The sequence below is a fragment of the Mauremys reevesii genome, linkage group 16 (genome assembly GCF_016161935.1).
Source record: "Mauremys reevesii isolate NIE-2019 linkage group 16, ASM1616193v1, whole genome shotgun sequence".
In the NCBI taxonomy this organism is placed as follows: domain Eukaryota; kingdom Metazoa; phylum Chordata; order Testudines; family Geoemydidae; genus Mauremys; species Mauremys reevesii.
Genome location: NC_052638.1, coordinates 9,373,501 through 9,401,380, shown reverse-complemented (window position 1 = coordinate 9,401,380; position 27,880 = coordinate 9,373,501). Strand labels below are relative to the sequence as shown.

Here is a 27,880-nt window from a genome sequence, read left to right as displayed (position 1 = left end):
CCTGGTCCAGTATCTGGAGGGGTTAACCCCTGGGCATTGCAAGGGTCCTTCCATAAGCGAGATCATCTCACAGCCCACTCCCAGCCTCTTGCTTCCCTGACCTTCCCCACTGCAGTTTATGTCCTGTTCTAATGACCTGATGACCTACCACAAAGTGGTTTTTGGATCACGGTGATGTCCAGAGTTTGAAAAGCACTTGGATCAGACTGTGGAGGAGCTAAGCTTAGCAACTCTGGTTACACAAGAGAGGACCCAAATTATACTTGCTATCAGTCCTCATCCTCCAGGATATAAACTGATCATCAGCTGAGGTCAGGGAGACCCTTCCACCCATTGTATAGGTTTGCACAACTAACAGGGATATGAAATGTGATCAGCCCTGTTGCTGGAAGCACAAGATACAGATTTTATCTTGAACCAAGTCTAAGTTAAGTTTTAGCACTAGAAAGCTTTTTATCTGTATTTCTCTTGCAACCATTTCTGGCTTCAATGCCTTGGACTTGCACTCACTTAAAATCTCTCTTTGGAGTTAAATAAACTGGTTTTATTCTTTAATCAAAACTAATCCAGTGGGATGGTTAAACTGGGCTGGCTGGTAACTCCAGTTAAAGTAGCAGACGGCTCGACATTATTTCCTTACGGGGCGAGGGAGGTAAATTGCTGATCTGTCCAAAAAAGGGCTGGGCACTGCAGGACACACTTTTCTGTGCGGGAAATCCAGGACTGGGGGTCACCCTGCAAGAGGTAGCCAAAGCTGGCAGAAGCCAGGCTGTCAGACCACTGGCTAGTTTACTCAGAATGCAGAAGTGATGTGTTCTGCTTTCCAGGGCTGTTCTCAGGGTTTCCTTTCTCATGAGTTAAAATCAGGCACATTTTGTGGAATCTCTCCACACTTTCCGGGTTGGTTTTTCTCTGAACTCTGCTGACACGTGGCTTGTGAAGGCAGCACAGACAGAATAAATTGCCTGCCTTTGCCTCCAAGAGCTCACTTCACAGCTTCCCGGGGAAGAAAGGAACAGTTCTACAGCAGAAGGAAACCCACTTCAAAGTCACCATGATCAGCCTGAGGACAGCTCTCCTGGCCGCCTTCCTCCTGGGGCTTTCTTATCAATATGCAACAGGTGAGTAGGAACCTTGATACAGGAGCAGAGGCCAGATCCTCAGCTGGTGTATGCAGGAGTAGCTCCATTGAAATCTGTGGAGCTATATCGATTTACATCAGCCAAGGTTCTAGCCCCAAGTATCTGGAATTAGGGAGTTGGTGGCCTGCAGCAGGGGTTTTTGGGAGGGTTTTAGAAACCACCTGAGAGAATAATAGTAGAGAAAAATAGACTAGACATAATTCAACCCTGAACTGAGCAGGTCCAGCTCTCAGTGGAGTCAATAGAAATTGCACCTACTTATTACAGGGCTGAATATAACATTAAGATTTTATTCCTTCCTCTTTTATTAATGAGATTTGCATGTAAATAGGATCTGTGTTTAACGGTTCATCTCCTCTTGCTGATAGTCCCCCATTTGATTGCCATAATCCTCTTGTGAACTTATAATCATTCCCAGGGCAAGTAATTGTGACATGACAGCCACAGGATTCTGACTTCATTTGGGGGTTACGTAGCAGCAGAGAGCAAGCTTTTAGGAAACAAAAAAATTGTTGTCATGGAAGTGTCCTTAAGTACTAGAGAATGAAGGGAGGGAAAGCCAGAATAATGCATTTCAGCAAATTTGTTTCTAATTATTACTGGCTACTGTGTATTTGTACCATTGCCCCCTACAAGATGGAATTAGTATTATTCAACTGTGTGTCATGTGTCCTTTATGGCTAACAGTTAATGGAGAGTTCCCTTTAGTTTAAGTGGTAAAAGGCTGGGCTTTTTTGAATCAGGAGAATCTGACCCACATTTTCCAAAGTGACAAGTTAGTTTGGGTAGCTGAAGTTCTGGGTAGACAAAGGGAGACCTTTTCAAGGGGCCTAGTTTTCAGATGGTCGGTGCTCAGCACTTTCTGAAAAGCAGGCCTCTTGAAGGCATCTCAAGTTGTGCACTCAAAACTGGAGACACCTGAAATCATTAGCCCCTTTGGAGAACCATGGCCAGAGCTGAGCTCAAACCCAGTGTAGCTGTGAAATGCACTGTAGCCATAGTGCGTCTCAGAATGACTCCAGTGAAGTACCAGGTGGACTAGGTGTGTTCCCATATGTAGCTTTGCCATCAACTTTAACGTGTTCTTTCAGATTCAGGTCTCCAATACAGTAGTCAAAAGGGTCAGAGATTCTTAAACTTAACTGCATCTTAGCCTGGGAATTCCCGCTCCTGTGGAGACAATGTCAGCCACACTTTTCACAGTTTTAATGTAGTTTTTCTGAGGTGACTAAAAGGGAGAACAGAGACCCTGAGAAATCCCAATACCAGTCCGTTCTAATGCAATGGCTTTGGGATTAACTAACTCTCTCTTTCACAGCCATATCACCTACTCCCGTGGAATGTTGCTTTGATCGCGTGACTGGCGCCATTCAGCTTGCTAAACTGGTAGATTTCTACTTGACCCCCAGCGAGTGTCACTTACAAGCCGTTGTGTAAGTAGAGACCTTTCCCTCCAGGGCTGATTGTCCTCCTACCCTGTTACGGTGCACCTCACTGGCAAGCCAGAGAAGGTGTCAGCCTGAGATGCCAGCCGTCACCTCAGGTCACAGAGACCACAGGGTCATGTTACGCTCTTGTATATGGGAGGTTTTCATCATAAAGAGAGGTTTCAGAGTAGTAGCCGTGTTAGTCTGTATCAATTGATTGGACTCTTCCAGTTGGTACGCATACTTTCACCTTTTCATGTTACCAATCAATCTCCTAGAACTGGAAGGGACCTTGAAAGGTCATTGAGTCCAGCCCCCTGCCTTCACTAGCAGGACCAATTTTTGCCCCAGATCCCTAAGTGGCCTCCTCAAGGATTGAACTCACAACCCTGGGTTTAGCAGGCCAATGCTCAAACCACTGAGCTATCCCTCCCCCTCTCTGTTCTCTGTATGGATAAATATCTCCTGTCTGTATGAGCTGTAGCCCACAAAAGCTTATGCTGAAATAAATTTGTTAGTCTCTAAGGTGCCACAAGTACCCCTGTTCTTTTTATAAAGAGAGTAACACGGTGTAATCTCCAGAAGTGAGAAGTATCGTTAATCTTGCTGCAGGGTATTATTGAAACAAATGGCCTAGCGAGACTCAAGAGGATGAGCTATCTAGATGACTGGTATAACACTCATAATAATTTGTATTATAATTGCATCTAAAGGCCCCAGTCTTGATCAGGGCCCCGATGTGCCAGGCACTGTAGATATGTATATAAATTATAGTCCCTGCTCCAAAGAGTTTACAATCCAAATCAGACAGACAGACAAGGGAAGGGCAAGATGTCTCCAAATTAAAATACAAAGGTGCCTCCTTTTAATGAGGTCTCTCGCTTTTCCATTTGCAGGTTGGAAACGGTTGCTGGCCGCAAGGTCTGTGCTGACCCCTCAAAGCTTTGGGTGAAGAGAGCAATCAAGGTCTTGCAGGCAAAGAGGAAACAAACCCCACGTTCTGAGAAGCACAGATAAACACGCCACCCCAGAAACTACTGCCTCCGGTTGTCTCTGCACATTTCCTGTCTTCATTCCACATACCTCACTGGATTGTTCTTGTTTCAGAACTGACAGACAGACAGCTCAGTCCTGAGAGAGTGAGCGAGCTCTGTGCACTTACCGACGGACACACTGTGCACTACAGCCAGCTACGTTGTGTTTCAGACTGTAAGTGTCCATGCAAGAACACCCACAAGCTGTGACAGACGCACATATAATAAAGCTTCATTGCTACACTGCAAGTGTTTGTGAGTGTTCATGCTCCTCACGGGTTGGCATTAACGGCTCGTCGGGCTACACTTTGCTGATTCATTGAAAGAGCCACAATCAGGAAGCCTCATTGTGAGGGTGCGGGGGAGGGGCTCCTTTCTGTGACCTCCCAGCTCCAGCTGTAGGGGGCAGTGCTGCAGCTCGTTGCACTCTTGCTCAGCAAATGAGGTCAGTAGAGGGCAGGCCAGGGGCTCGGAATTAAAAAAAAAAAAGCCACCACCCAATCAAAGGCAATTCCTCATGGCATGACATGCACGTGCCCTGAGCAACTGGCTCCCCTGCCAAAGAGGTGTTTGCTCAGGGGAAGCTACAGATCAGTGAAATGCTGCCCGGCCTCCAGCTTCTCATCGCTGGCACCTACCTTCAAACTGGGTGACGCAGAGTTTAGCCCAATCCTTCAACAGAGCCAGGGATCAGTATTCCCCAGCTGTGACTACTTCACTGCCATTGCCGGACCATTTATTCCTTATGGGTCCATCCTGCGTGTAGTCATCGGTTACCCCCAGCTCCCAGGGGAGTTACTCCTCTGCACTCATTTTGCACCCCCAATATCTCTCCACTGTTTGCCCCCCCACAAAGAGGGGCTGCCATTTCTCCATAGCATCTGGCCGTGGTATTAGGGATCTGGCAAAGCAGGTGGAAACCCCAACAGTTAAAAGTAGAATGCCAGGCTCTCATTGGTGGCGGTAGGGGTGCAGGCCCCAACTACTTCTCAGGTTTGGGCCTCTGGATTCAGCCTGTGGGTCTGGGAAAGAAGCCCACAGCAGGGCACCACTGGCCAGGTGCATTGTGGGTGTTACACCTCCATCTGAAGCAGCACGTACTGGTCACTGCTGAAGGCAGGTTACTGGGCTAGACGGATTCCCCGGTCTGGTCTGCAGGGGAAGTTCCTATGACCTTGCTGTACCACAGGCCGTCAGTGGAACATAAGAGAGGAGGCCGTGCTCCCTCACGCGATGCTGAGGAGCTCAGATAGGCTCGTCTCTGCACAGCGGTGACACACGCACAGTACACCACACGTCAACAGGGGTCAGTGGCTCCATTCGTTAGCCAAGCAGCTCACGCAAACAGAGCAGCGCTCTCATTGTCACCTGCCTTCCTCCTCTGCCCCCGGCAGCCTCTCGTGTGCATCGCAGCTCCCGCTTGCCCTGCTCCAGCGCTGGCCCCAGCGTCGCGCGTTCTCTCTGGGGGAATCTTCCAGGCCATCCACTAGCTCCAGGGTCCCTGAGAAAGGACTGGGCCGACAGGCGGTTTAAATCCTCAGGGGGACGGGACCGAACACTTCTATCGATCCTGCACGCAAGCCTCCGGCGGAGATCCCTACCCAGGGCAGCAAGTCTTTTGTGACTGTTGCCAGCCCAAAGGGCCCGAGGAGGGGCAACAGCGGGGTTCGTTGCCTGGTGTGCGTCGCACTTATTAACACACCAGGGTGGAGAAGCAAACCAAGTTTATTTGAGCCCAAAAAAAGGTGCAAGGGAGAAATTACAATCTCAAATTCTGCACACCCGCACACAGGCGGGGTCCCAGTATTTATACCCCTTTTGTTTCTTTTTATCTGTACTTTTCCTACCATGGGAGCTACTTTCTCATGCAACTGTCTCATGCAGATAACCTTGATTACAGCATCTGCTTTCCGCCTATCTTATCTAGTATTGGCTGCATCTAGTACCAACCGGCCTTGCAGCTGCCAGTAGTCAGCACATAATACAAGAGGTTACAAAAGTTTAGTAAGGCTAACAGAAGCACTTCACATAGAGGTACTTTGGTTCACATAGGCCCAGAGCCATCCTCCCAAGTTACCTAGATTTATGCCTAGTGACACCAACATGACCATCTTGTAACATCAGGGGCAGCAAACTCTCCTGGGTCTCCAGGGTCTCCCTGCTAAGCCTGAATCCTCCCTCAGGTCATCGCTGTCCCCTTTGGATGCCATCCACATCCTCCGGCCGTAGTGATGCCAGGGCTGTCTTAGCCCTGTTCCTTGCCCGTGTACCGGGACACACAAGTGTGTACTGTTAAGCAAGGGATGGTCAATTAACTGCCATTTAGGCACTTATTGATTTTCATGCTAATTGCTTTAGTGACTGGAAATGGCTTTCCAATTAGCTGGAAGCCAGGCTGCCTTGCTGCATAATGCCTTATTCCTGGAGAAATGGCATCTCCTAGTGGCCAGCTGGCAAACCGCACCTCTACCCAGTCCTTCAGTACTAATCATCTAACCCAGGATAAGCCTGGGTGTATGTGGTCTCAGGTCCAGCTACAATCTCTGGAGCGACCCTAGGCATGTTGGGGTCAGTGCAGGATATGATGGAGAGGTGGTGGTGGTGGTGGGGGGGGTTGGAACAAGGGCTTTACATCAGTTGTGGCTCTATTATTCAGAGGCCACCTGCGAGTCAGAGTGACCCCTGACATAAATTACAGCAGCCCCAGGGCTGCTCTAACTGTGCCTGGCAGCTCTGGCCACTATTCCAGCAGCAAGAAAGACACATTTTCACTTTTCTCCAGCCCCCACACTGTGGAGAAGTGGCATGAAGTTGCTATGTCACTTCTACATTGCTCCAGCATTTGCCCTACTCCAGGGAAGAGTGGTTAAGTTGGAGTGGTACAAAGGGGCTGTAGTGGATCTGAGGAGAGGGCCCAGGGAGTTCCAGACATGAGACCCACTGTCAGAGAAGTGGGGATCTGGGAGGAGTTGGGGATCCGGGGGTTTGAGAAAGAAAAGCTGACGCAGGGAGCAGGGGAAGGGAGTCGATCCACCTGGGGTAGACTGACCTGCTCATAAACAAACTAGGGGAAATGCAACCTAGATGGAGCTACTATACGGTGGGTGCAAAACTGGTTGGAAACCCATTCCCAGAGAGTAGTTATCAATGGTTCACAGTCATGCTGGAAGGGCATAAGGAGTGGGGTTCCACAGGGATCGGTTCTGGGTCCAGTTCTGTTCAGGATCTTTATCAGTGATTTAGATACTGGCACAGAGAGTACACTGATAAAATTTGTGGACGATACCAAACTGGGATGGGTTGAAAGTGCTTTGGAGGATAGGATTAAAATTCAAAATGATCTGGAGAAACTGGAGAAATGTTCTGAAGTAAATAGGATGAAATTCAATAAGGACAAATGCAAAGTCCTCCACTTAGGAAGGAACAATCAGTTGCACACATACAAAATGGGAAATGACTGCCTAGGAAGAGCACTGCAAGAAAGGGATCTGGGGGGTCATAGTGGATCACAAGCTTAATCTGAGTCAACAGTGTAACCCTGTTTCAAAAAATGCAAACATCATTCTGGGCTGTATTAGCAGGAGTGTTGTAATCAAGACACGAGACGTAATTCTTCTGCTCTACTCCGAGCTGATTAGGCTTCAACTGGAGTATTGTGTCCAGTTCTGGGCGTCACATTTTAGGAAAGATTTGGAGAAAATCCAGAGAAGAGCAACAAAAATGATTAAAGGTCTAAGAAACATGATCTATGAGGGAAGATTGAAAAAACTGGGTTTGTTTAGTCTAGACAAGAAAAGACTGAGAGGGGACATGATAACAGTTTTCAGGTACACAAATGATTGTTACAAGAAGGGGGAAAAATAATTGTTCTTAACCTCTGAGGATAGGACAAGAAGCAATGGGCTTAAATTGCAGCAAGGGAGGTTTAGACTGGACATTAGGAAAAGCTTTCTAACTGTCAGGTGGTTTAGCACTGGAATAAATTGCCTAAAGAGGTTGTGGAATCTCTATCATTGGAGGCTTTTAAGAGCAGGTTAGACAAACAAGTGTCAGGGATGGTCTAGATAATACTTAGTCCTGCCATAAGGCAGGGGACTGGACTAGATGACCTCTCAAGGTCCCTTCCAGTCCTAGGTTTCTATGAAGTGACAGAGGGAGGAAGAAGGAAATTCTGGGAAGGTTGGGAGAAGTATCAGGTGAGCGTCTAAACTCTCTTTTTTGGAGGGAGAGTTCTTCAGCTGGATGTGTGTGTGTCAATTCTCTGCCCGGCCATACTGGGGATAACTTACAGCGAGGAGATACAAGGTCCCTAGTGAGTGCGGGCAGCACACAGAGTATTGGGCAAAACACAGAGAGGGATGGATCAAAGAGCGAATGCTTGAACCAACTTCACTTTCAAACATAATTTCTCCTTCTTGGCCATCAGTGCCGGATGCAAGACAGTCTGTTGTAGTGTTTCATGAACAATCTATATGCAAATACCAAGGCAAATTCTGCTCTCGGTTACCCAGGCAACTCCACATTAGCTTTGCTGGGGCTACACAGGTAGGAGGGAGAGCAGAACTCAGAGCAATGTACGTGATATCAAAGTAATGCTAAGGGATTTCTGATCTCATTTACATGGACTCAATAGGGCTGCTCTGGATTTGTATCTGTTTAAATGAGATCAGGTTCTGGCCCAAGAAATTCTCTTCCCCACACCAAGGAACGGAGAATAGGCCACCTAGACATAACAGTGAGTCAGAAACAGATGCTGTTCTAATCACTTAGCCCAGGGAAAGACCACTCTTCCTTTCAGCAAGTCTGGTTAATCTCTGTAGAAAATCCCTTCTGTTGTTTACCTTCCCTGACCTTTGTCTATCTGGCCAGCCTTAGCCTGTGAGCATCTTGGGGCAGGAACCATCCCTTCTCGTGTGGCTGGAAAGCACCTTGATCACTGCTGCAAACAAAGGGGTAAGAACCATAGCAATGAATAGAAGTGTGGCACCCTATGGACTGATACGCTCCCAGCCAGACTCTGCCCCCTGTCCCCGCTCTGCATTCTCAGGAAGTTGACTCTTGTTTAAAATATATGGGGGTCAAATCTTTCAGCCCTTACTCTGATGAGACTCTCAGTGACTGCAGCTGACATCGGCAGGTATTTCCTCAGAGGGCTGCAAGTTTGAGACCTAATATTCCGCAAGGCCAATAGCCTCAAAGGTATTTAGGCACTTAACTCCCCCTGAAGTCTATGGGAGTTAGGCACCTGAATAGCTCTGAGGATCCAGGCCCAAGGGCCTTCAGCTTGTAAGTACTCACTTTAAGAGTGTAATTCGTTCCCCAGGAGTCAATGGGAGGGCTAATGGACTTAATCAGGCCTGTGCGGGGATACAAGACAGGGAATTCCTGGATGTATCAGCTGTACTGTAAAGCAGAAAAAAAATCACAACGAGGAATGTAAAAGATTAAAGTGTGGGGTTTTCTCCACACTAAATGGAAACCCTGAACGGTCTGAGGCTGTTATTCAGGGGCATGTGAAGGGGGGTGCTCACCTCTTGAGTGCCTCCTGCTGTTGTGTGTGGGACCAAAGTCTTTTCCCCACTCTTGGTGCCCCCTGTGGGTTATCGAGTTCAGCTGGCAGGTCTTCAGTGGCTCAACCCTCCGGCCAGGTCACTCAGTCAAAATGGCAAAGAGTCCGCCAAGAACTGTCTATCTGCCCTCATCAGGGTATTCAGCTCTGGGCCCTTTAAACTCAGCCCTTCTCTCAGGCTTCCAGATGAGCCTCGTCCATTTCTCAGGGTTCACACCACATTATTGGTGGCCGTGGGGGACCCCAGGCCCACCCACTACTCTGGGTTTGAACCCAGGGAGCCTATCTGCAGCTGCCCCATACCTCTTACTTCAATTCATTGCTGCTACTTCCCTGGGCCTCTTCCCAGATGGCCCCTTTTTCGCCACCCCCAACTTTAGGGGTCAAGATCTCAGGGTCTCTTTCTCCCAGCTTAAGAAATGCAGCTAGAGCCAAGCTCTGGTTGTCCCTTGAGCTCCTTGGGCCAGAGAGATGCTCCCTTCCTTAGAAGCTCTGGTCCCAGCCAGGAACTGACCTGCGAAGGCCCTGCCCTGCCTTTTATCTGAGCCTGCTGGGCTCTGATTGGCTGCTTCCGTAAGGCCTCTCTAGGCAGGCCTGGAGAACTCACCTTCGCTGCTCCTTCCTGGGGTGGGGGGTATAGTAGGGCCCCGGGGCCTCCTGTAGGGAGCCACAAAGGTCTGGTAGACCTTGTCACAGGGCATGTGTTAACTGGGTGTTTGTTCCTAGAGAACACTCCAGCATGGGAGGAAGACGGGAGTAAACTCCTGTAGCATCTCACTGGGAAAATGGACATTGGCCCAGAAACTCCAAGGTGTTCAGGCTCCTAACTGCCATTGCAACCAATGGGATTGAAGGGCTGCCTAAGCTAGCCAATGAGAGATGATGACCAGTGGGGTGTGTGCTAAGTCCCACACCTCTCATGGAGATCAGCACCTAAATCCGGCCTGCCGGGAGGCACCTGTGCTGGTGATTCCCAGCTGTGACCCCCTCCTAACTCACGGCTTGGGAATTGCAGTGATCTTCTAAGCACCTAAACGGTAGGTGCTGTGACAGTCAGCGTCACAACGCCTAACTCGTTTTGTGCATCCGGGCCCTAGCCCATTATTATCTTAAGAACAAAAGTTCTTCACGAGCTCCCACACAGGTATTTTCTTGCCATGAGTGTGACTGCTTGCTTCCCTGTGCTGGTTTCTGCGGACTGATTACTGAGCTGCAGGTGCAATGCTGTGAAACTGCAGTACACAGGATATGATTCCGCAGCGTTGCCAACTCTTGCGATTTGATTGCCAATCTCATGATATTTCCCTAAAGATAGATATCATAGATATTTTTCTATGATTTTGTAAAATGTCATGATTTGCAAGCCACGCTCATGGTCTTTGAACTCATGGGGTTGACAACCCCTCTTTTAAATAAGGATCAATAAGAACTTTCAAAAAATACATGACTACACTTGGAGAGCCATAAAGTACAGCAGCAGCCGCTGGGGACCAGGTGAGTGGCCAGTGAGAAAGAAGACAGAGGGTAGATGGACAAAAGGAGGTGGACAGAGGGTGAAATTCACAATGCAGAATGCCAGCATGAGGCCTAGGTACCATTTAATGCCCCATGAGGCTTGGCAAATCACATCATCGCTCTGTGCCTCAGTTTCCCATGTATACATAGGGATTAGGAGACTGACCTCCTTGTAAAGCACTGTGAGATCTACTAGGTATTATTAGTGAGCCAGGTCCTGGCTCTCTGTGGGGTTTAAACGCCCCATAGGCAGGGGTGAATCAAACTCAGAGTCATTACTGAGAGAAAACCCAGGTAGAAGGGAGTTGAATGGTTAAGGCTCCGTCACCTGCATATTTTGGGCTGGGATCTTTCTGACCCTGTGCTGACCCGGCAGGTATCCTCCTAAGAAAGTGCCTAGAGAGCTGTATCTGTTCCCTGCTTTGTTTCAGTCAGGCTAGGGGATGAAACAATGGTCTTGTGTGCACATTCTCCCTGGCCCCTTCCTTTCCACACTGCATTTAAGGGTCAAGCAGCTCTCACCAAGCCAGAACACGTTTCCCTTGAATTCCTCCTTCCCTATTTGCAGAATTAGGATGTTTCTTTTTTTTTCTTGTTGCATAAGCACCGCAGAATTCTCCAGAGGTCCGTTCAGATGAAAAGGAAACCTCAGCCAGTGCAGGGACTTTCTCAAGCTTCTAGAGCAGGGGTCGGCAACCTTTCAGACTCCGTAGCTCAGTTGCCAGCACGATGCCGATGCTACACAACTCTATTGTGCTTCACAATCTAAGGGTATGGCTAGACTTACAAATCTGCAGCGCTGGTAGTTGCAGCGCTGGTCATCCAGCTGTGCAGGGCCAGCGCTGGTGTGTGGCCACACTCACAGCTACCAGCGCTGCAGTGTGGCCACATTTGTAGCATTTGCAGCGCTGTTGGGAGTGATGAATTATGGGCAGCTATCCCAGCATTCAAGTGTCAGCAACGAGCTTTTCAAAAGAGGGGGGTGTGGGGCAGTGTGACAGGGACCGGGGGGGGAGGGGAAGAGAGAGTGGATTTTTGGAACCGACACTGTGCAAAATGAGAAAATTTTCCCACCCCCTTACTGTTAACTGCAAACAAACTGCATCCAACATACTCCCCTCTGCCCCCTCCCCCCATTTCTCTCAAGCAAAGCAAACACTCAACCCCTGCAGGGGTTATCTCATTTCATTGTTGACAGTAGTTACAGATTAATGACAGCAAACAGGAGCTATAAGCAGCTCCCGGTGCAGTGCACGGAGCCTGGAGCTCCGAATTGACAACAAAACAAAGAGAGGCTGCATAACAAAACAAAGGGAATAATTTAGTTAAAAGCATTCTGGGATACTCCTTATACCCTGGAGGCCAATAACAGCGCTGGTGAGTGTCCACACTTGATGACCAGCGCTGCAGAACCAGCGCTGCAACCCTTATACCCCAAGCAGACCTGGGTGTACGGCCAGCGCTGCAGCCAGGGAGTTGCAGCGCTGGTTGTGCCCTGCAAGTGTGGACAGGGTGTAATTGCAGCGCTGGAAAGCCTCTACCAGCGCTGCAACTTGCAAGTGTAGCCAAGCCCTAAGGTAACAAAAGAGGCGTCCAGCCAGTGCAGCAACTGACCGATAGCCACACCGGGGGAGGAAGAGCTGCTAAAATCAAACAGAGCTTGTGCTCTTAGGCAGAAGGAGGCATCTCAAAGGCTCTGCAGCATGCAGGGTGACCTCTGCTCTAGGACGTGTCCCCACAAACCCTACAATCAGCTCACCGTCGAGGAGTTCCTCTGCACCCCTCACAGAGGCGGAGTGCGTAGAGGGCCCAGCTCTATAACAAAGTGTTGCACCATCTCTGGGTGGCTAGGGGAGCGCGTCCCATCCTGGCGAGAAGACCTGGCCTCCCTCCCTTCCTCACTTCCTGTAGAACTGAGGGCCAAGGGTAGGGTCTCTGGCCCAGAGCTTCCAAGTTTTTTGGATTCCTAACAATATCTTTGAGGATCTGGGCTTCTGTCCTCATTTCCAAAGCTCTGCTTGGCTTGGGACCAAGACACCTGCAGGAAATCCTGATGCTGAGACCCCGATCACCCCCACAACTCCTCTCTTGAGGCTCAGTGGAGCTGCCCACAGTAAGAGTGGTGGTCGGGTGTGCAGGAGACAAAGTTTTCTCAGGGGCCGGCCCACAACTGTGGACCTCTCTCCTGTTGGAACGAAGACCCACCACAAACCTCCCCGCATCGCAGTCCAAATGCACAGCACACGTCGGCAGCCTGGCCTTCCCACATACCCTCATGCGGCACACCAGCTAAATCAACATCACTAACTAATTAAAAACATGCGCACAGAGTCTTTCCCCTTGTGGCAGGATGGTGCAGAGAGGCACCCCCTTGGAAAGATATTAGTCACTATGTTCGTGTGTTCAGATACCACAATGATGGGCGCAGTGTAAGAACCTGAACAGTAATGCAGCAACTTTGGTTCCCCTTATTTGGCGGGCCTTGAGGATCCTAGTCCCTGAGTGTGTCCACTGCAGCAGAGGAAGGGAGTGAGAGCTTTGAAACGCAGCTCCCTTACAAACCTCATCACACTGACCTGTAGTCAGCAAGTCCCACTCTCTGCACCCGTGGGTCACATGGGAAATGAGGAATTCCCCTAGCAGAACAAACCAGTGAGCTCACTGCTCTGGTATCCGATCTTTATTACTGGCTGGTCAAGATCTCTTCCCAAAGTAAAATGGATGCTTCCTTCGTCATCGTCGATTAAAAAGAAAGAGCGATCGATAGGGAGCAATACCTTGGGGTTTTTTTTGGACCTCTTCTTCACCATACTTGACAAGTGATTGGCCATCATCTCTGACGACACCCGGCTAGAAGGGTCAGCTTGTCCTTTGTCTTTGAGAAACAGGCTTGTTCACCCCCAGACTTGTCTAGTAACCACATTTCAGTCCTGATTTCAGCTTCTATTCACAACTTTACACACAATGGTGCTACACATATTTCACCATGATATCACTGAGCAGCGAGTTCTTTGTTTTCAAATGACACCTCACAAGCTAAGTTCCCGCTAAGCTGTGCGGCCGCGCAGCCACCTATTAAGCGCTGCAGTCCTGGAACTGCCACAGCTGGGGTAGAGGCACCTACCCCCCAAGCCCAGGTGCTGCTGCAGGGAGAGAGAGCTGGGGGGAGTCCTCTCTCCCTGCTGTAGCCCTGGAGCCCCATCCCAGAGCCCGCACCCTCCAGCTGGAGCCTTCACACCCCTGCACCCCAAACCTCTGCCCCAGCCCTGAGCCCCCTCCCCCACTCCAAACCCCCACCCCCACCACATGAATTTTGTTATGTGCACCAATATAAAGGTGATGTGTCACACATCACCTCCATGTTGGTGCACATAGAATCACAGGACTGGAAGGGACCTCGAGAGGTCATCTAGTCCAATCCCCTGCATCATGGCAGGACTAAGTATTATCTAGACCATCCGTGGCCGGTGTTTGTCCAACCTGCTCTTAAAAATCCCCAGTGATGGAGATTCCACCACCTCCCTGGGCAATTTATTCCAATGCTTAACCACCTTGACAGTTAGGAAGTTTTTCCTAATGCCCAGCCTAAACCACCCTTGCTGCAGTTTAAGCCCATCGCTTCTTGTACCAACCCTCACAGGTTAAGAAGAAATTTTTTTCTCTCTCCTCCTTGTAACAACCTTTTATGTACTTGAAAACGGTTATCACGTCCCCTCTCAGTCTTCTCTTCTCCAGACTAAATAAACCCACTTTTTTCCATCCTCTCTCATAGGTCATGTTTTCTAGACCTTTAATAAATTTTGTTGCTCTTCTCTGAACTTTCTCCAATTTGTTCACATCTTTCCTGAAATGTGATGCCAAGGACAGCTGTAGCCACCGACAGGACAAGGAGTTGTGAATCATTGTCATCAGACGCTAGCCGTTATCTGGTCTTGAATTAGCTTTTCCTCCAAATTGCCTGCACAGACCTTCCTGGTTTTCCAGGTGAAGAGAGGGGGATGGAAAACTGAGAATCGGTGTTGGACAGGTAGGTCTGAAACAGTCAGACAGATACATAGATGATTTCTCCAAGCTTATGTGGAGTCTGTACTGCAGGCTAAGAGATCACTCACCTCCACCTTGGTAGGCCCTACCAAAACATGCCTTAAAGAGCTGCTAAAGGTGGCAAACTTATTGTGTAGAATATAATTATAGGAGGTGAATTTGCTTGACTTGAAACTATTAATTTGGGAATCAAATCCTCCTTTTTAATTTTATTTGATCTGATCAATAGGGGTAGCAGTTTGATTCTTCCTGGGAGCAATGGTTGTGCTGATCCTGAATGAAATGAATATATCAGAGGGGTAGCCGTGTTAGTCTGTATCAACAAAAACAACGAGAAGTCTGGTGGCACCTTAAAGACTAACAGATTTATTTGGGAGAAGAAGAAGAATTCAACAAGAAGAAGAATTCTGCGTGGACTCCTCCTGACGGTCAAAATGACAGATTGGACTTCTACGTAGAGTGCTTCCGCAGATGTGCACAGGCTGAAATTGTGAACAAACAGCATCACATGCCCCATAACCTCAGCCGTACAGAACACAATGCCATCCAGAGCCTCAGAAATAACTCTGACATTATAATCAAAGGGGCTGACAAAGGAGGTGCTGTAGTCCTCATGGACAGGTCGGATTATGAACAGGAGGCTGCCAGGCAACTCTCCAACACCACATTCTGCAGGACACTATCCTCTGATCCCACTGGGGAATACTAAATGAAACTACACCATCCGCTCAACAAACTCTCTGCTACAGCACGAGAACAAATCTACACAGACACCCCCAGAACCCCGACCAGGGGTATTCTATCTGCTACCCAAAATCCATAAACCTGGAAACCCTGGACGCCCCATCATCTCAGACATTGGCACCCTGACAGCAGGATTATCTGGCTATTTGGACTCTCTCCTCAGACCCTAAGCTACCAGCACTCCTAGCTGCCTTCGAGACACCACCGATTTCCTGAGGAAACTACAATGCATCGGTGATCTTCCTGAAAACACCATCCTGGCCACCATGGATGCAGAAGCTCTTTATCCCAATATTCCACACGAAGATGGACTACAAGCTGTCAGGAACAATATCCCTGATCAGGCCATGGCATACCTGGTGGCTGAGCTTTGTAACTTTGTCCTCACCCGCAACCATTTCAGATTTGGCGACAATTTATACCTTCAAGTCAGCGGCACTGCTATGGGTACCCGCATGGCCCCACAGTATGCCAACATTTTTATGCCTGACTTGGAGCAACGCTTCCTCAGCTCTCGTCCCCTAGCGTCCCTCCTCTACTTGCGCTACATTGATGACATCTTCATCATAGGGACCCACGGGAAGGAGGCCCTTGAAGAATTCGACCCCACCATCAAGATTTCAACAATTTCCACCCCACCATCAACCTCAGCCTGGACCAGTCCACACAAGAGATCCACTTCCTGGACACTACAGTGCTAATAAGCGATGGTCACATAAACACCACCCTATACTGGAAACCTACTGACCGCTATATTTACCTACATGCCTCCAGTTTCCATCCGGGACACATCACATGATCCATTGTCTACAGCCGAGCCCTAAGATACAACTGAATTTGCTCCAATCAAAAAACTCAGATAGGTCTGTAGTGCAGACCTGGCCTCACTCTTAAACTCTTGTCCCAGCAATCTCTGGGGTCCTTATGACATCTGGGATGGATTCTCAGGACTGTTCTTTGACTTCCTTGGACCGGTATCAGGAGGGGTTAACCCCTGGGCATTGCACAGGTCCTTCCATAAGCAAGATAATCTCACAGCCCACTCCCATCCCCTTGCTTCCCTGGCCTGCCCCACTGCAGTTTATGTCCTGTTCTAATGACCTGATGACCTACCACAAAGTGGTTTTTGGATCACGGTGATGTCCACTTGGTTCAGACTGTGGAGCCGCTAAGCCTAGCATCTGCGGTGACACAAGAGGGGACCCAAATTATACTTGCTATCAGTCCTCATCCTCCAGGATATAAACTGATCATCAGCTGAGGTCAGGGAGACCCTTCCACCCATTGTATAGGTTTGCACAATTAACAGGGGTGTGAAATGTGATCAGCCCTGTTGCTGGAAGCACAAGATACAGATTTTATCTTGAACCAAGTCTAAGTTAAGTTTTAGCACTAGAAAGCTTTTTATCTGTATTTCTCTTGCAACCATTTCTGGCTTCAATGCCTTGGACTTGCACTCACTTAAAATCTCTCTCTTTGGAGTTAAATAAACTGGTTTTATTCTTTAATCAAAACTAATCCAGTGGAATGGTTAAACTGGGCTGGCTGGTAACTCCAGTTAAAGTAGCAGACGGCTCAACATTATTTCCTTACGGGGCGAGGGAGGTAAATTGCTGATCTGTCCAAAAAAGGGCTGGGCACTGCAGAACACACTTTTCTGTGCGGGAAATCCAGGACTGGGGGTCACCCTGCAAGAGGTAGCCAAAGCTGGCCGAAGCCAGGCTGTCAGACCGCTGGCTAGTTTACTCAGAATGCAGAAGTGATGTGTTCTGGTTCCAGGGCTGTTCTCAGGGTTTCCTTCCCCATGAGTTAAAATCAGGCACATTCTGTGGAATCTCTCCACACTTTCCGGGTTGGTTTTTCTCTGAACTCTGCTGACACGTGGCTTGTGAAGGCAGCACAAACAGAATAAATTGCCTGCCTTTGCCTCCAAGAGCTCACTTCACAGCTTCCTGGGGAAGAAAGGAACAGTTCTACAGCAGAAGGAAACCCACTTCAAAGTCACCATGATCAGCCTGAGGACAGCTCTCCTGGCCGCCTTCCTCCTGGGGCTTTCTTATCAATATGCAATAGGTGAGTGGGAACCTTGATACAGGAGCAGAGGCCAGATCCTCAGCTGGTGTAGACAAGAGTAGTTCCATTGAAATCTGTGGAGCTATATCGATTTACATCAGCCAAGGTTCTAGCCCCAAGTGTCTGGAATTAGGGAGTTGGTGGCCTGCAGCAGAGGTTTTAGGGAGGGTTTTAGAAACCACCTGAGAGAATAATAGTAGAGAAAAATAGACTAGACGTAATTCAACCCTGAACTGAGCAGGTCCAGCTCTCAATGGAGTCAATGGAAATTACACCTGCTTATGACATGGCTGAATATAAGATTAAAATTTCATTCCGTCCTCTTTTATTAATGAGATTTGCATGTAAATAGGATCTGTGTTTAATGGTTCATCTCCTCTTGCTGATAGTCCCCCATTTGATTGCCATAATCCTCTTGTGACCTTATGATCATTCCCAGGGCAAGTAATTGTGACATGACAGCCAGAGGATTCTGACTTCATTTGAGGGTTACGTAGCAGCAGAGAGCAAGCTTTTAGGAAAGAAAAAATCTGTTGAGATGGAAGTGTCCTTAAGTACTAGAGAATAAAGGGAAGGAAAGCCAGAATAATACATTTCAGCAAATTTGTTTCTAATTACTATAAAGTACTGGCTACTGTGTATTTGTACCATTGCCCCCTACGGGATGGAATTAGTATTATTCAACTGTGTGTCATGAGTCCTATACTGCTAACAGTTAATGGAGAGTTCCCTTTAGTTTAAGTGGTAAAAGGCTGGGCTTTTTTGAATCTATATTTTCCAAAGTGACAAGTTAGTTTGGGTACCTGAAGTTCTGGGTAGACAAAGGGAGACCTTTTCAAGGGGGCTAGTTTTCAGATGGTTGGTGCTCAGCACTTTCTGTAAAGCAGGCCTCTTGAAGGCATCTCAAGTTGTGCATCCAAAACTGGAGACACCTGAAATCATTAGCCCCTTTGGAGACTCATGGCCAGAGCTGAGCTCAAACGCAGTGTAGCTGTGAAATGCACTGTAGCCATAGTGCATCTCAGAATGACTCCAGTGAAGTACCAGGTGGCCCAGGTGTGTTCCCATACGCAGCTGTGCCATCAACTTTAACGTGTTCTTTCAGATTCAGGTCTCCAGTACAGTAGCCAAAATGGACAGAGATTCTTAAACTTAACTGCATCTTAGCCTGGGAATTCCCGCTCCTGTGGAGACAATGTCAGCCACACTTTTCACAGTTTTAATGTAGTTTTCCTGAGGTGACTAAAAGGGAGAACAGAGACCCTGAGAAATCCCAATACCAGTCCGTTCTAATGCAATGGCTTTGGGATTAACTAACTCTCTCTTTCACAGCCATATCACTTACTCCCGTGGAATGTTGCTTTGATCACGTGACTGGCGCCATTCAGCTTGCTAAACTGGTGGATTTCTACTGGACCCCCAGCGAGTGTCACTTACAAGCCGTTGTGTAAGTAGAAACTATTCCCTCCAGGGCTGATTGTCCTCCTACCCTGTTACGGTGCACCTCACTGGCAAGCCAGAGAAGGTGTCAGCCTGAGATGCCAGCTGGCACCTCAGGTTACCGAGACCACAGGGTCACGTTACGCTCTTGTATATGGGAGGTTTTCTTTATAAAGAGAGTAACACGGTGTAATCTCCAGAAGTGAGAAGTATCGTTAATCTTGCTGCAGGGTATTATTGAAACAAATAGCTCATGCTTTTGAGTCTCTCTAGGCCATCTAGATGAATGGTATAGCACTTTTTAATAGTAATTTGTATTATAATTGCATCTAAATTCCCCAGTCTTGATCAGGGCCCCGATGTGCCAGGCGCTGTAGATACGTATATAAATTATAGTCCCGGCTCCAAAGAGTTTACAGTCTAAATCAACAAGACAGGCAAGGGTGTGGGAAACTGATGCAAGGAAAGGGAAGGGCAAGATGTTTCCAAATTAAAATACAAAGGTGCCCCTTTTTAATGAGCTCTCTTGCTTTTCCATTTGCAGGTTGGAGACAGTTGCTGGCCGCAAGGTCTGTGCTGACCCCTCAAAGCTCTGGGTGAAGAGAGCAATCAGGGTCTTACAGGAAAAGAGGAAACAAACCCCTCGTTCTGAGAAGCACAGATAAACACGCCACCCCAGAGCCACGCCAGAAACTACTGCCTCCGGTTGTCTCTGCACATTTCCTGTCTTCATTCCACATACCTCACTGGACTGTTCTTGTTTCAGCACTGACAGACAGACAGCTCAGTCCTGAGAGAGTGAGCGAGCTCTGTGCACTTACTGACGGACACACTGTGCACTACAGCCAGCTATGTTGTGTTTCAGACTGTAAGTGTCCATGCAAGAACACCCACAAGCTGTGACAGACGCACATATAATAAAGCTTCATTGCTACACTGCAAGTGTTTGTGAGTGTTCATGCTCCTCACGGGTTGGCATTAATGGCTTGACAGGCTACACTTTGCTGATTCATTGAAAGAACCACAATCAGGAAGCCTCATTGTGAGGGTGGGGGGGAGGGGCTTCTTTCTGTGACCTCCCACTCTTGCTCAGCAAATGAGGTCAGTAGAGGGCAGGCCAGGGGTTAGGAATTAGAAAAAAAAGAAAAAAAAAGCCACCACCCAAACAAAGGCAATTCCTCATGGCACGACATGCACGTGCCCTGAGCAACTGGCTCCCCTGCCAAAGAGGTGTTTGCTCAGGGGAAGCTACAGATCAGTGAAATGCTGCCCGGCCTCCAGCTTCTCATCTCTGGCACCTACCTTCAAACAGGGTGACACAGAGTTTAGCCCACTGGTTCTCAAACTTTTGTACCGGTGGCCCCTTTCACATAGCAGCCTCTGAGTGCGACACCCTCTTACAAATTAAAAACACTGTTTATATATTTAACACCTTTGTAAATGCTGGAGGCAAAGTCGGGTTTGGGATGGAGGTGACAGCTCGTGACCCCCCCATGTAATAACGTTGCGATCCCGATGGGTCCCAACCCCCGGTTTAGCCCAATCCTTCAACAGAGCCAGGGATCAGTATTCCCCAGCTGTGACTACTTCACTGCCATTGCCGGACCATTTATTCCTTATGGGTCCATCCTGCGTGTAGTCATCGGTTACCCCCACCTCCCAGGGGAGTTACTCCTCTGCACTCATTTTGCACCCCCAGTATCTCCACTCTTTGCCCCCCCCCACACACACACACAAGGAGCAGCTGCCATTTCTCCACAGGAGCTGCCCATGGGATTAGGGTGCCAGCAAAGCAGGTGGGACCCCCAGTAGTTTAAAGCAGAATGCCAGGTAGAGGTGCACCGCCCCAGCTGTAAGGTAGCAGGAACTGGCTTCCCTGTATAATCCATGGGTCTGGGGCGGAGCCATAAACTCCTCTTAGTGTATTTCTGTGACAGGTGCCGAAAAGTTCATATCAACCCCACTGGCTGCTGGCGTAATTCAGTTAAAACACGACCGGTAGCAGGCCCTGGCCTCACACACACACACACACACACTTGGGGAAAGGAGATTTTTGACTGCTCCAGAACTCAGCTGGGCAGTGGGATCTTTGCTTGCACAGCTGCTGTGGGTTACAGGCTGTCCCAGGTCACACAGCGGGTCAGAGGCAAAACCAGGACTAGACCCCAAATCCCCTGACTCCCAGGCCAATGCCCTGTTCTTTGGGCCACGCTGCCATCTTGTGGGCAAAGGTGGGAATTGAGCTTTTCCAGGAAGTGCTTAAGAATGAGGACAGGGCCCTGCCACTGACCCTCTTCCCCTCAGCTCCCTGGAAAGAGCCCTGCCCATTAGCACCACATAGATAGAAACCCTGCCCCCACCTCAGCTTCATGGCTAAACCTGCCCTCCCCCCAGCCCTATTTTCTCTCACAACCTCAGTACATTTAGAAAGGATTTGGAGTGACAAAATGCACATGGGAAAAGAGACTCCCCAAGCCCCATAAGCACAGCAAGCTCGCTGGGGTGTGTAGCACAGAGGGAACGGCCCCTGATGGCCTCTCCGGGGGGAGCAATGGTCTCAAGTTGCAGTGGGGGAGGTCTAGGTTGGATATTAGGAAACACTATTTCACTAGGAGGGTGGTGAAGCACTGGAATGGGTTCCCTAGGGAGGTGGTGGAATCTCCTTCCTTAGAGGTTTTTAAGGCCCGGCTGGACAAAGCCCTGGCTGGGTCCTGCTTTGAGCAGGGGGTTGGACTAGGTGACCTCCTGAGGTCCCTTCCAACCCTGATATTCTATGTATTAAAATCTCAGCATCGGTCTGGGGGTCGGAGCTTTATTCTCAGGCCCTAAGCGCTCTGGGCTGTTTATCGAGCCCTTCGAAGATCATGGGCTGTATTCCGCTCTCAGGAACCGAGCTGTGCTTGAAGTACCTCATGCCATTGAAACTAGGCCCCAGGCCGGGTGTCTCAGGGCAGAAGCATTCAGGGGTGTTGCGGGGGAGGCCGACTGTAAGTCACGATGGGCAGGGCTGTGTTTGCATGTCACTCCCATTTTGCACACACCCCCCAAACCCTCCAGGCCCCAGACTAGCCCTGAGTTTATCACCCCCTGGACAGTTGTGTTCCATGGAAGAGCCGGCGACCACACTAGTCAGGAGTGCTGGTGGCAGGGAGCGAAGAGCAAGTGATTTTGCTGGTGAGCTCTCCTCACAGAGAGCAGCAAACAGCAGGACACCCTGTGATTGGCTCCGGGCCAGGCTGTGCTCCCTGTATCATCTCAGAAGAGGGGCCAGGATGCCGCGTACACGTCTGGGCGTGTCACCCAGAGAGGAGCTGCTGGTTGTGCTGCCTGAGCAATAGCGGTTACAACGCTGCTTTGAAAGCACAGGACGACAACTCGGCAAATGAAGTCAGCTGCCTGGGGCGGGAGCAAACCAGTGGGCTCACTTTGGGGGGAGAGGGGGGGGTTTGGACTATTTGCCCTGTTGCTGGTACAGTCGCAACACGGGCACCCACACCCAGAGGCTGCTTCCACTAATTTTGGCCTGTAGCAATCAGTCTGCCATTCCTGAGCCTCTGCTGCCCACATCAGGCCCTTCTAAGGTAGAGCAGCCCATTCTCATTCCTTGGGCCCCCGCATGCCGCCACCAGCCCCCTTCACATCTGTGACCCTCTGCTGCCCTCGTGCGTCCACTTCCCTCCACTGATGTAAAACTGCAGAACGTCTTTCCAACTTCCTCCGGCAGCTCGAGTCGAAGTCACTGCCCCTTGTCAAAGGGCTCTGTGCTGCTTGGCTTTGCATGTGACCATGCAGAGAAGACGCAATGGACAGCTGCTGAGAACATGATTCCCCAGGGTACATACACAGCAGGGGAGGGGACTGCCTCTCTTCTATTTAGTTCACTTTCACCACTAACTTGCAGGCACCCTTTCTGCCCCAGCCGCCTCCCACTCACCGCCTCTCTCACAGATCTGCTTTATGACCAGGAGTGTTTACAGGCAGCTAGTTAAGCCCTGTTGACAAAGTGTTTTTGAAACCGAGAAGCTACTCGACCTTTAAGAATTCACAGGTCACTTGTTAACTTTCACTTTTTACTTCAAAAACAATAGGGCTCCCCTGGAGTCGGATTTTTCCCTTCCCAGGTGGCAGGGCATTCCCGGCCTGAAAGGCACCTGTGAAAATACCCGGGTTTGCCATCTCGGGGACCCACTATTACATGTGCTCAGTTAACAATTAAAACATGGGTTTGTTTCCCAGCTCCCGGGCTTGTAAACTGAGCCTGGGCTCTGAGAATCAAGCGGGGCCTTTTCCTCCTTATGCCTCATGGCCAGCGCTCAAGGGCCAGCAGCCCTATGGCCCTCTGTGCCTTTGCACAAGTGTCGCTGCTCGGAGCTTAGTAACCGATCTGGTAACGAGACGAGCAGGGTTTAGCAGGCACATGGAGACTCACTGGCTGCTTGCCAGGTGCCTTTTTGTCCTGGTTCCTTATTGTAACCCACACACCTCCTGGGTGTGCTGTTCTGTCCCATCTAGTGGCACCGAGACCACTTAGAGAGACCATATGGCTTTTGGCTCATGTACGAAGCTCCAGAGGCCCCAGATTGGATCCCGCCCGCCGTCGACCGGGCTCTGCCGGTGTCACATTCTCATGCCTGCCTCTCCTGCGCTCAGGTTAGTTCCAGCACTAGGAAGCCATGGAATGGTTTCGGGAGGTAACTTTTCGGAAGAGCTGGTACTTTAGCCGAAAGACGCTGGCTGGGTTTCCTGATCAAGGCCGCTTCTTTCAGCCTTTCCCGGCGCTGAGCTGCTAAAACGGGGATGATGCAATTTCCCACCATTCATTTTGCTGCTGTTGCAAAAAGCAGCCTCCAAGGCACCTTGTGCTCCTCGGCCACAATGAGCCCGGCTGTAAGGGAGCACGTGATGTGTCTCCAGTAGAGCTGCATTAGCTTATACCAGGGCTGAATGTTTCCCAGGTCGTTGTCCAGGCTGAAGCAGTTGTTACATCCCCTCAAAGCTGCTGTGGACTACAAGGCTCCTGCAGATTCCTAGGGTCTGATTCTCAGTTCCTCTGTTTCTGTGCTTGGGGCAGAGGCTGAAGTTAGGCCAGTGAAGGTGGCTTTAAGCTACCTTTGCAGTCTCTGTATTCTCTGGCTCTTCAGGGCCCTGTCTGGCCCTTGCTGTCCATTAGAGCAACCTCATGGCTGCTCTAAATTGTGTTCTGCTTCCCATGGCCTCTTCTGGAGCTTGGAAGTAGAGAACAAATTGCAGTGGGAATGTGAATGGTGGGACTAATTGGGAATCAGGCCCCAAAAGGCTGCACTGGAACCCCTGCTCTTAAAAAGCAAGGAAAGAGCGGCCAACATTATCACAGCTGGGAGCCTCCAGAGTCCATCTTCAGGCACGTAAATAAAGGCCTTTTCAGCAGGGGAGTGCAGGGGGGAAATGCAGAGCCGTGCGCAGTGCAGACGGCGCTCACTTCCCTTCGCTTTTCCTTCCTCATCTAGGAATCGCTGACTGAATTTCTTGATTGTGCAAATTCACCAAAGCTTGATTTGCATCTAGCGCCTGTGGCAGATGGCAGGAAATGTAAAAATAGGTTTGAGAGAGAGAGCGAGCGAGCGAGAACTCAGGCTGGCCTAGGCAAGACCTTCCCCACCGCATGGGCTAGTGGGCCTCAGGATCGCTGACTGGAGAGCGAACGTGCGAGCACTCAGGCCCAAGTCTCCTCTTAGGGAAGCAGGGTTTGTGCCCACAGCCACGTGCCCCCACGCCTCGGCCGGCCCTTCTGGATGACAGGGCCCCCCAGTGCCCAGCCTTGTTAGGCCCTGACTTGACGGGCTGGAGAGGGCCATGCTGCCATCGAGTAGAGGTGCAGGGAGGCCAAGACTCATCACAGTGCGACTTGCTGGCCTGGCCCTGGGACGGTCATGTGGTGCCATCACGTCGCCTTGGACGTTGCTATGACAGCCTGAAAGAGGCAGTCCAATGCTGCGTTAAGGCATCACGCCATGGAGGATTTGTGGCTCTTAGTGGCTCTGTCTGACCCACCCCCAGTCACTCCTCTGTCTCTCCCCACCCCCAGCTGCTGAAAGGGAGAGGGGGGCGTTTCACCAGCACCCTCCATCCCCTCCACCTTGCATCACTTTCCTGTCCTGGCTTCCCACCCTGCGCCCATGAACCCTGCCACCTGCTCTCCATGCCCCGCCTCAGCATTCACCTGCTGATGCATCCTCTTGGCCTTGCAGATCTTCATCCCCCCTCAGCTTCTGTCTTCTGAAGACACTCACCCCACACACATACCCACATGCCCCCCTCCCTGCTCCGGGCTTGTCTGAGCTCCCCCGTAAGACTGCCCATTAGAAAGCTTATTCCTACTGCATGATTTCACCCTTATCCCCCGCTGTCTCCCAGCAACCCCTCTACTCCGCTCCTCTTCTCCGGGTTTCCTGCTCCCTGCCCTTTCTTCCCCACACTCCCCATCTCACTCAACCTCTGCACCTCCTCTCCTGCCCTGAATGAAGGTCTCAAGCTCCCAAGTTCCTGTTTCTTCTAGCCCCTCCCTGCCCAGCCTGCCCCCTGTTTGCCCTTCTGAGTTCACTCCAACCATCACTTCTCTCTCTGCGGCTGTGACCGGTCACCCCTGGGCTCTTCTTTCACATTTGGCTCCCTCGTGTCTAGCTCATCAACACTTGTGCCGGGCAACATCCTCTCCCGGGTTGCTGGCCCATCTTTCGCCACCCAGTCTCACTTCTTCTCTCTCCTTTCCTTATGTGTGTGCCGTAAGATTTCTAGAAAAGGAGAAATCTCCAGTGGGCAGACTGAAGACAGAAAGTGGTGATGCTTTGCCCAGCTCCACGCACCAGATGCTGCTCACGGCAGACTGCAGGTGTTCAAAATGTGATCACAACTGTCTTTGTGTTCAGCTGGCTTTCAAGAAAACAGGACAGCCCCTTCCTGAGGGCCCTTCGGTGCCTTTGAAAGACACTAAACAGAGTCATACTTAAACGGTCAGGCCAAACCAGAGACGGGATAGACGCTGCACAGCACACCCACCCCCCTGCCCTCAGCTTCTGCTCCTTCCCCAGATGCTGGGGAAAGTGAGGGGCTTTGGAGAATACCCTGAAGGTCAACAGATCTGGGTTATTTTGTGCCAAGGGAGCGGGGAGGGAGTTCCCAGGTCCTGGCCTGGTCACAGACAGCCCCCTGCCAGCAGCCTTCTCCCTTTTAAATCCAGGAGGCTCTCGTTCAGTTTGTGATTCTTTCTTCACATCCTCTGCACCCTGCCCTCTCTCCCCATGGTCTCCCCAGCTTCCTCAAGGAGAACATGGAGGTTTTCTGGTGAGACTTCCCTTCTCCTCTCTGCATTCCCCCTGAACTTCCCTCAGTTTCCTTCCACTCCGCCATGCTCATTTTTAACCTGGAGATGTTCCTCTTCTTCTGACTCCTCCTCCTGTCCCATGTCCCTATCCCCTTCTCATGGGCTTCACTAGCTTCTTCTCTCATGCCCTCCCTCTCCCTCATCCTCTCTATGATGTGCCTAGTACCAAACCTTCCCATTCCCCTTACAACAGCCACAGGTTCCCTCATAAAACCCTCACTTGACCCTTTCCCCTCTCCAAAGACTGGCCCATTGCATCCCTCTCCTTTTACCCAATTCCCTCCCCATGCAGCTCACACCCTCTGATTCGACATCTCCTCTGGCTCAGCCCTTTCTGCTCACCCAAACCGCTCCTGAGAGTCCAATGAGCTTCTCTTGGCCAAATCTAAAGGCCTTTCTCTGTCATGGTCCTTGCTCGATCTGCGCCCTTTGCTACTGTTGGTCATTCCTTCATCCTCAGCTCTTCTGTGCTTCCAAGTTTCTCCTCTCTCCCCCTCCACCAGCACCTGCTCCTGCTCCTCTCTGCGCCAAGCTCTGGCCTCAGTCCCCTTCTCTTTTCTCACTATTCTTTGTCACTGGGTGACCCTCTCTGCTCCCCAGCCTCCACTACTATCGACATGCTGCAACTCAACCGCTCCACCCTCGCATGCTCATCAGGGCCGGATTAACCTCTTGCAGGGCCGGCGCCAAACATATTTGTGGGCTCCCATGGGGGCAATGGGGCATGGCAGAGGCGGCCCTGCTCCGCCCAATGCGAGGGCACTATTTACAAACTGGCAGTTGCCAGTTGCACAGTGGCCGGCCCTGTCCTGCCAGCATGTCCCTTCCCCTCGGGGGGGTGGGGGGGCTATGCCACGCTACACAGCCCCCCTGCCCAACATCTCCCGGACCCACTATGCCCAGCACTGCCTCAGACCCACCCACAAATGCACAGCGCCTTGCACAACACCCCCCCCGCCCACAGCCCCACCACAACTGCCCAGCACCCCCCACAGAACCCCCAGTTCCTAGTGCCCCAACACACAGAGATCCTCCCCGCCCCTTCACAGCCCAGCACCCCCCCATATGCCCCACAGACCCACTCCCCCAAGCCCTGCCCCCAGGCCGCACTCACCAGCCCTGCTGGAAGGTGACCGTGTCTGCCGGGCTGAGCCGCCGCGCAGCCAGGGCTGGTCCCAGGGACGGGAATCGCTCCGGCCCCTCTGGAGTGGCGTGATCAGGAGTGTCCTGGAGGGGCCCAGCCAAGCTCCCCATACTGTCTCCCCCTCCACCTGGCTGAGACTGGCCAGGCTTCTGCACCAGTTCCCCTTTGCTCCTACCTTCTCCTCCTCTTGCTCCCCATCCACCATCCTTCCTCCATCCTCTCAAAATGCTGCTGCAGAAGTTCTCTTTCTCCCGCTCACCCATCATGTCATTTCCCTCCTGTGGCAAGGCCCCTTCTGCCTCACCAGACTTCGCGCTCCCTCCTCTGGCAGGGACAGGGCCCAGGGTACATCAGCCGCCCACTCTGGAGCGTATCTGTCTTCCCTCTT

The 27,880-nt window shown here is 50.4% G+C and overlaps 1 protein-coding gene across 3 annotated transcripts; it reads left to right on the top strand.

Moving 5' to 3' along the window:
• Window positions 1-879: 879 nt before the first annotated feature.
• On the top strand, window positions 880-19,930 carry LOC120384189 (C-C motif chemokine 17-like). Of its 3 annotated transcripts, none has more exons than XM_039502553.1 (3): window positions 880-1,121; window positions 18,881-18,995; window positions 19,533-19,930. In XM_039502553.1, the coding sequence occupies exons 1-3, from the start codon at window positions 1,055-1,057 to the stop codon at window positions 19,651-19,653; spliced, it is 303 nt and encodes a 100-aa protein (XP_039358487.1). In that variant the 5' UTR covers window positions 880-1,054; the 3' UTR covers window positions 19,654-19,930. The 3 variants fall into 3 exon arrangements, with proteins under 3 accessions (XP_039358487.1, XP_039358485.1, XP_039358486.1); XM_039502551.1 differs by lacking the exons at window positions 18,881-18,995; window positions 19,533-19,930 and adding exons at window positions 2,461-2,575; window positions 3,466-3,852 and having other exon boundaries at window positions 881-1,121; XM_039502552.1 differs by lacking the exon at window positions 880-1,121 and adding an exon at window positions 17,347-17,548.
• Window positions 19,931-27,880: the final 7,950 nt, after the last annotated feature.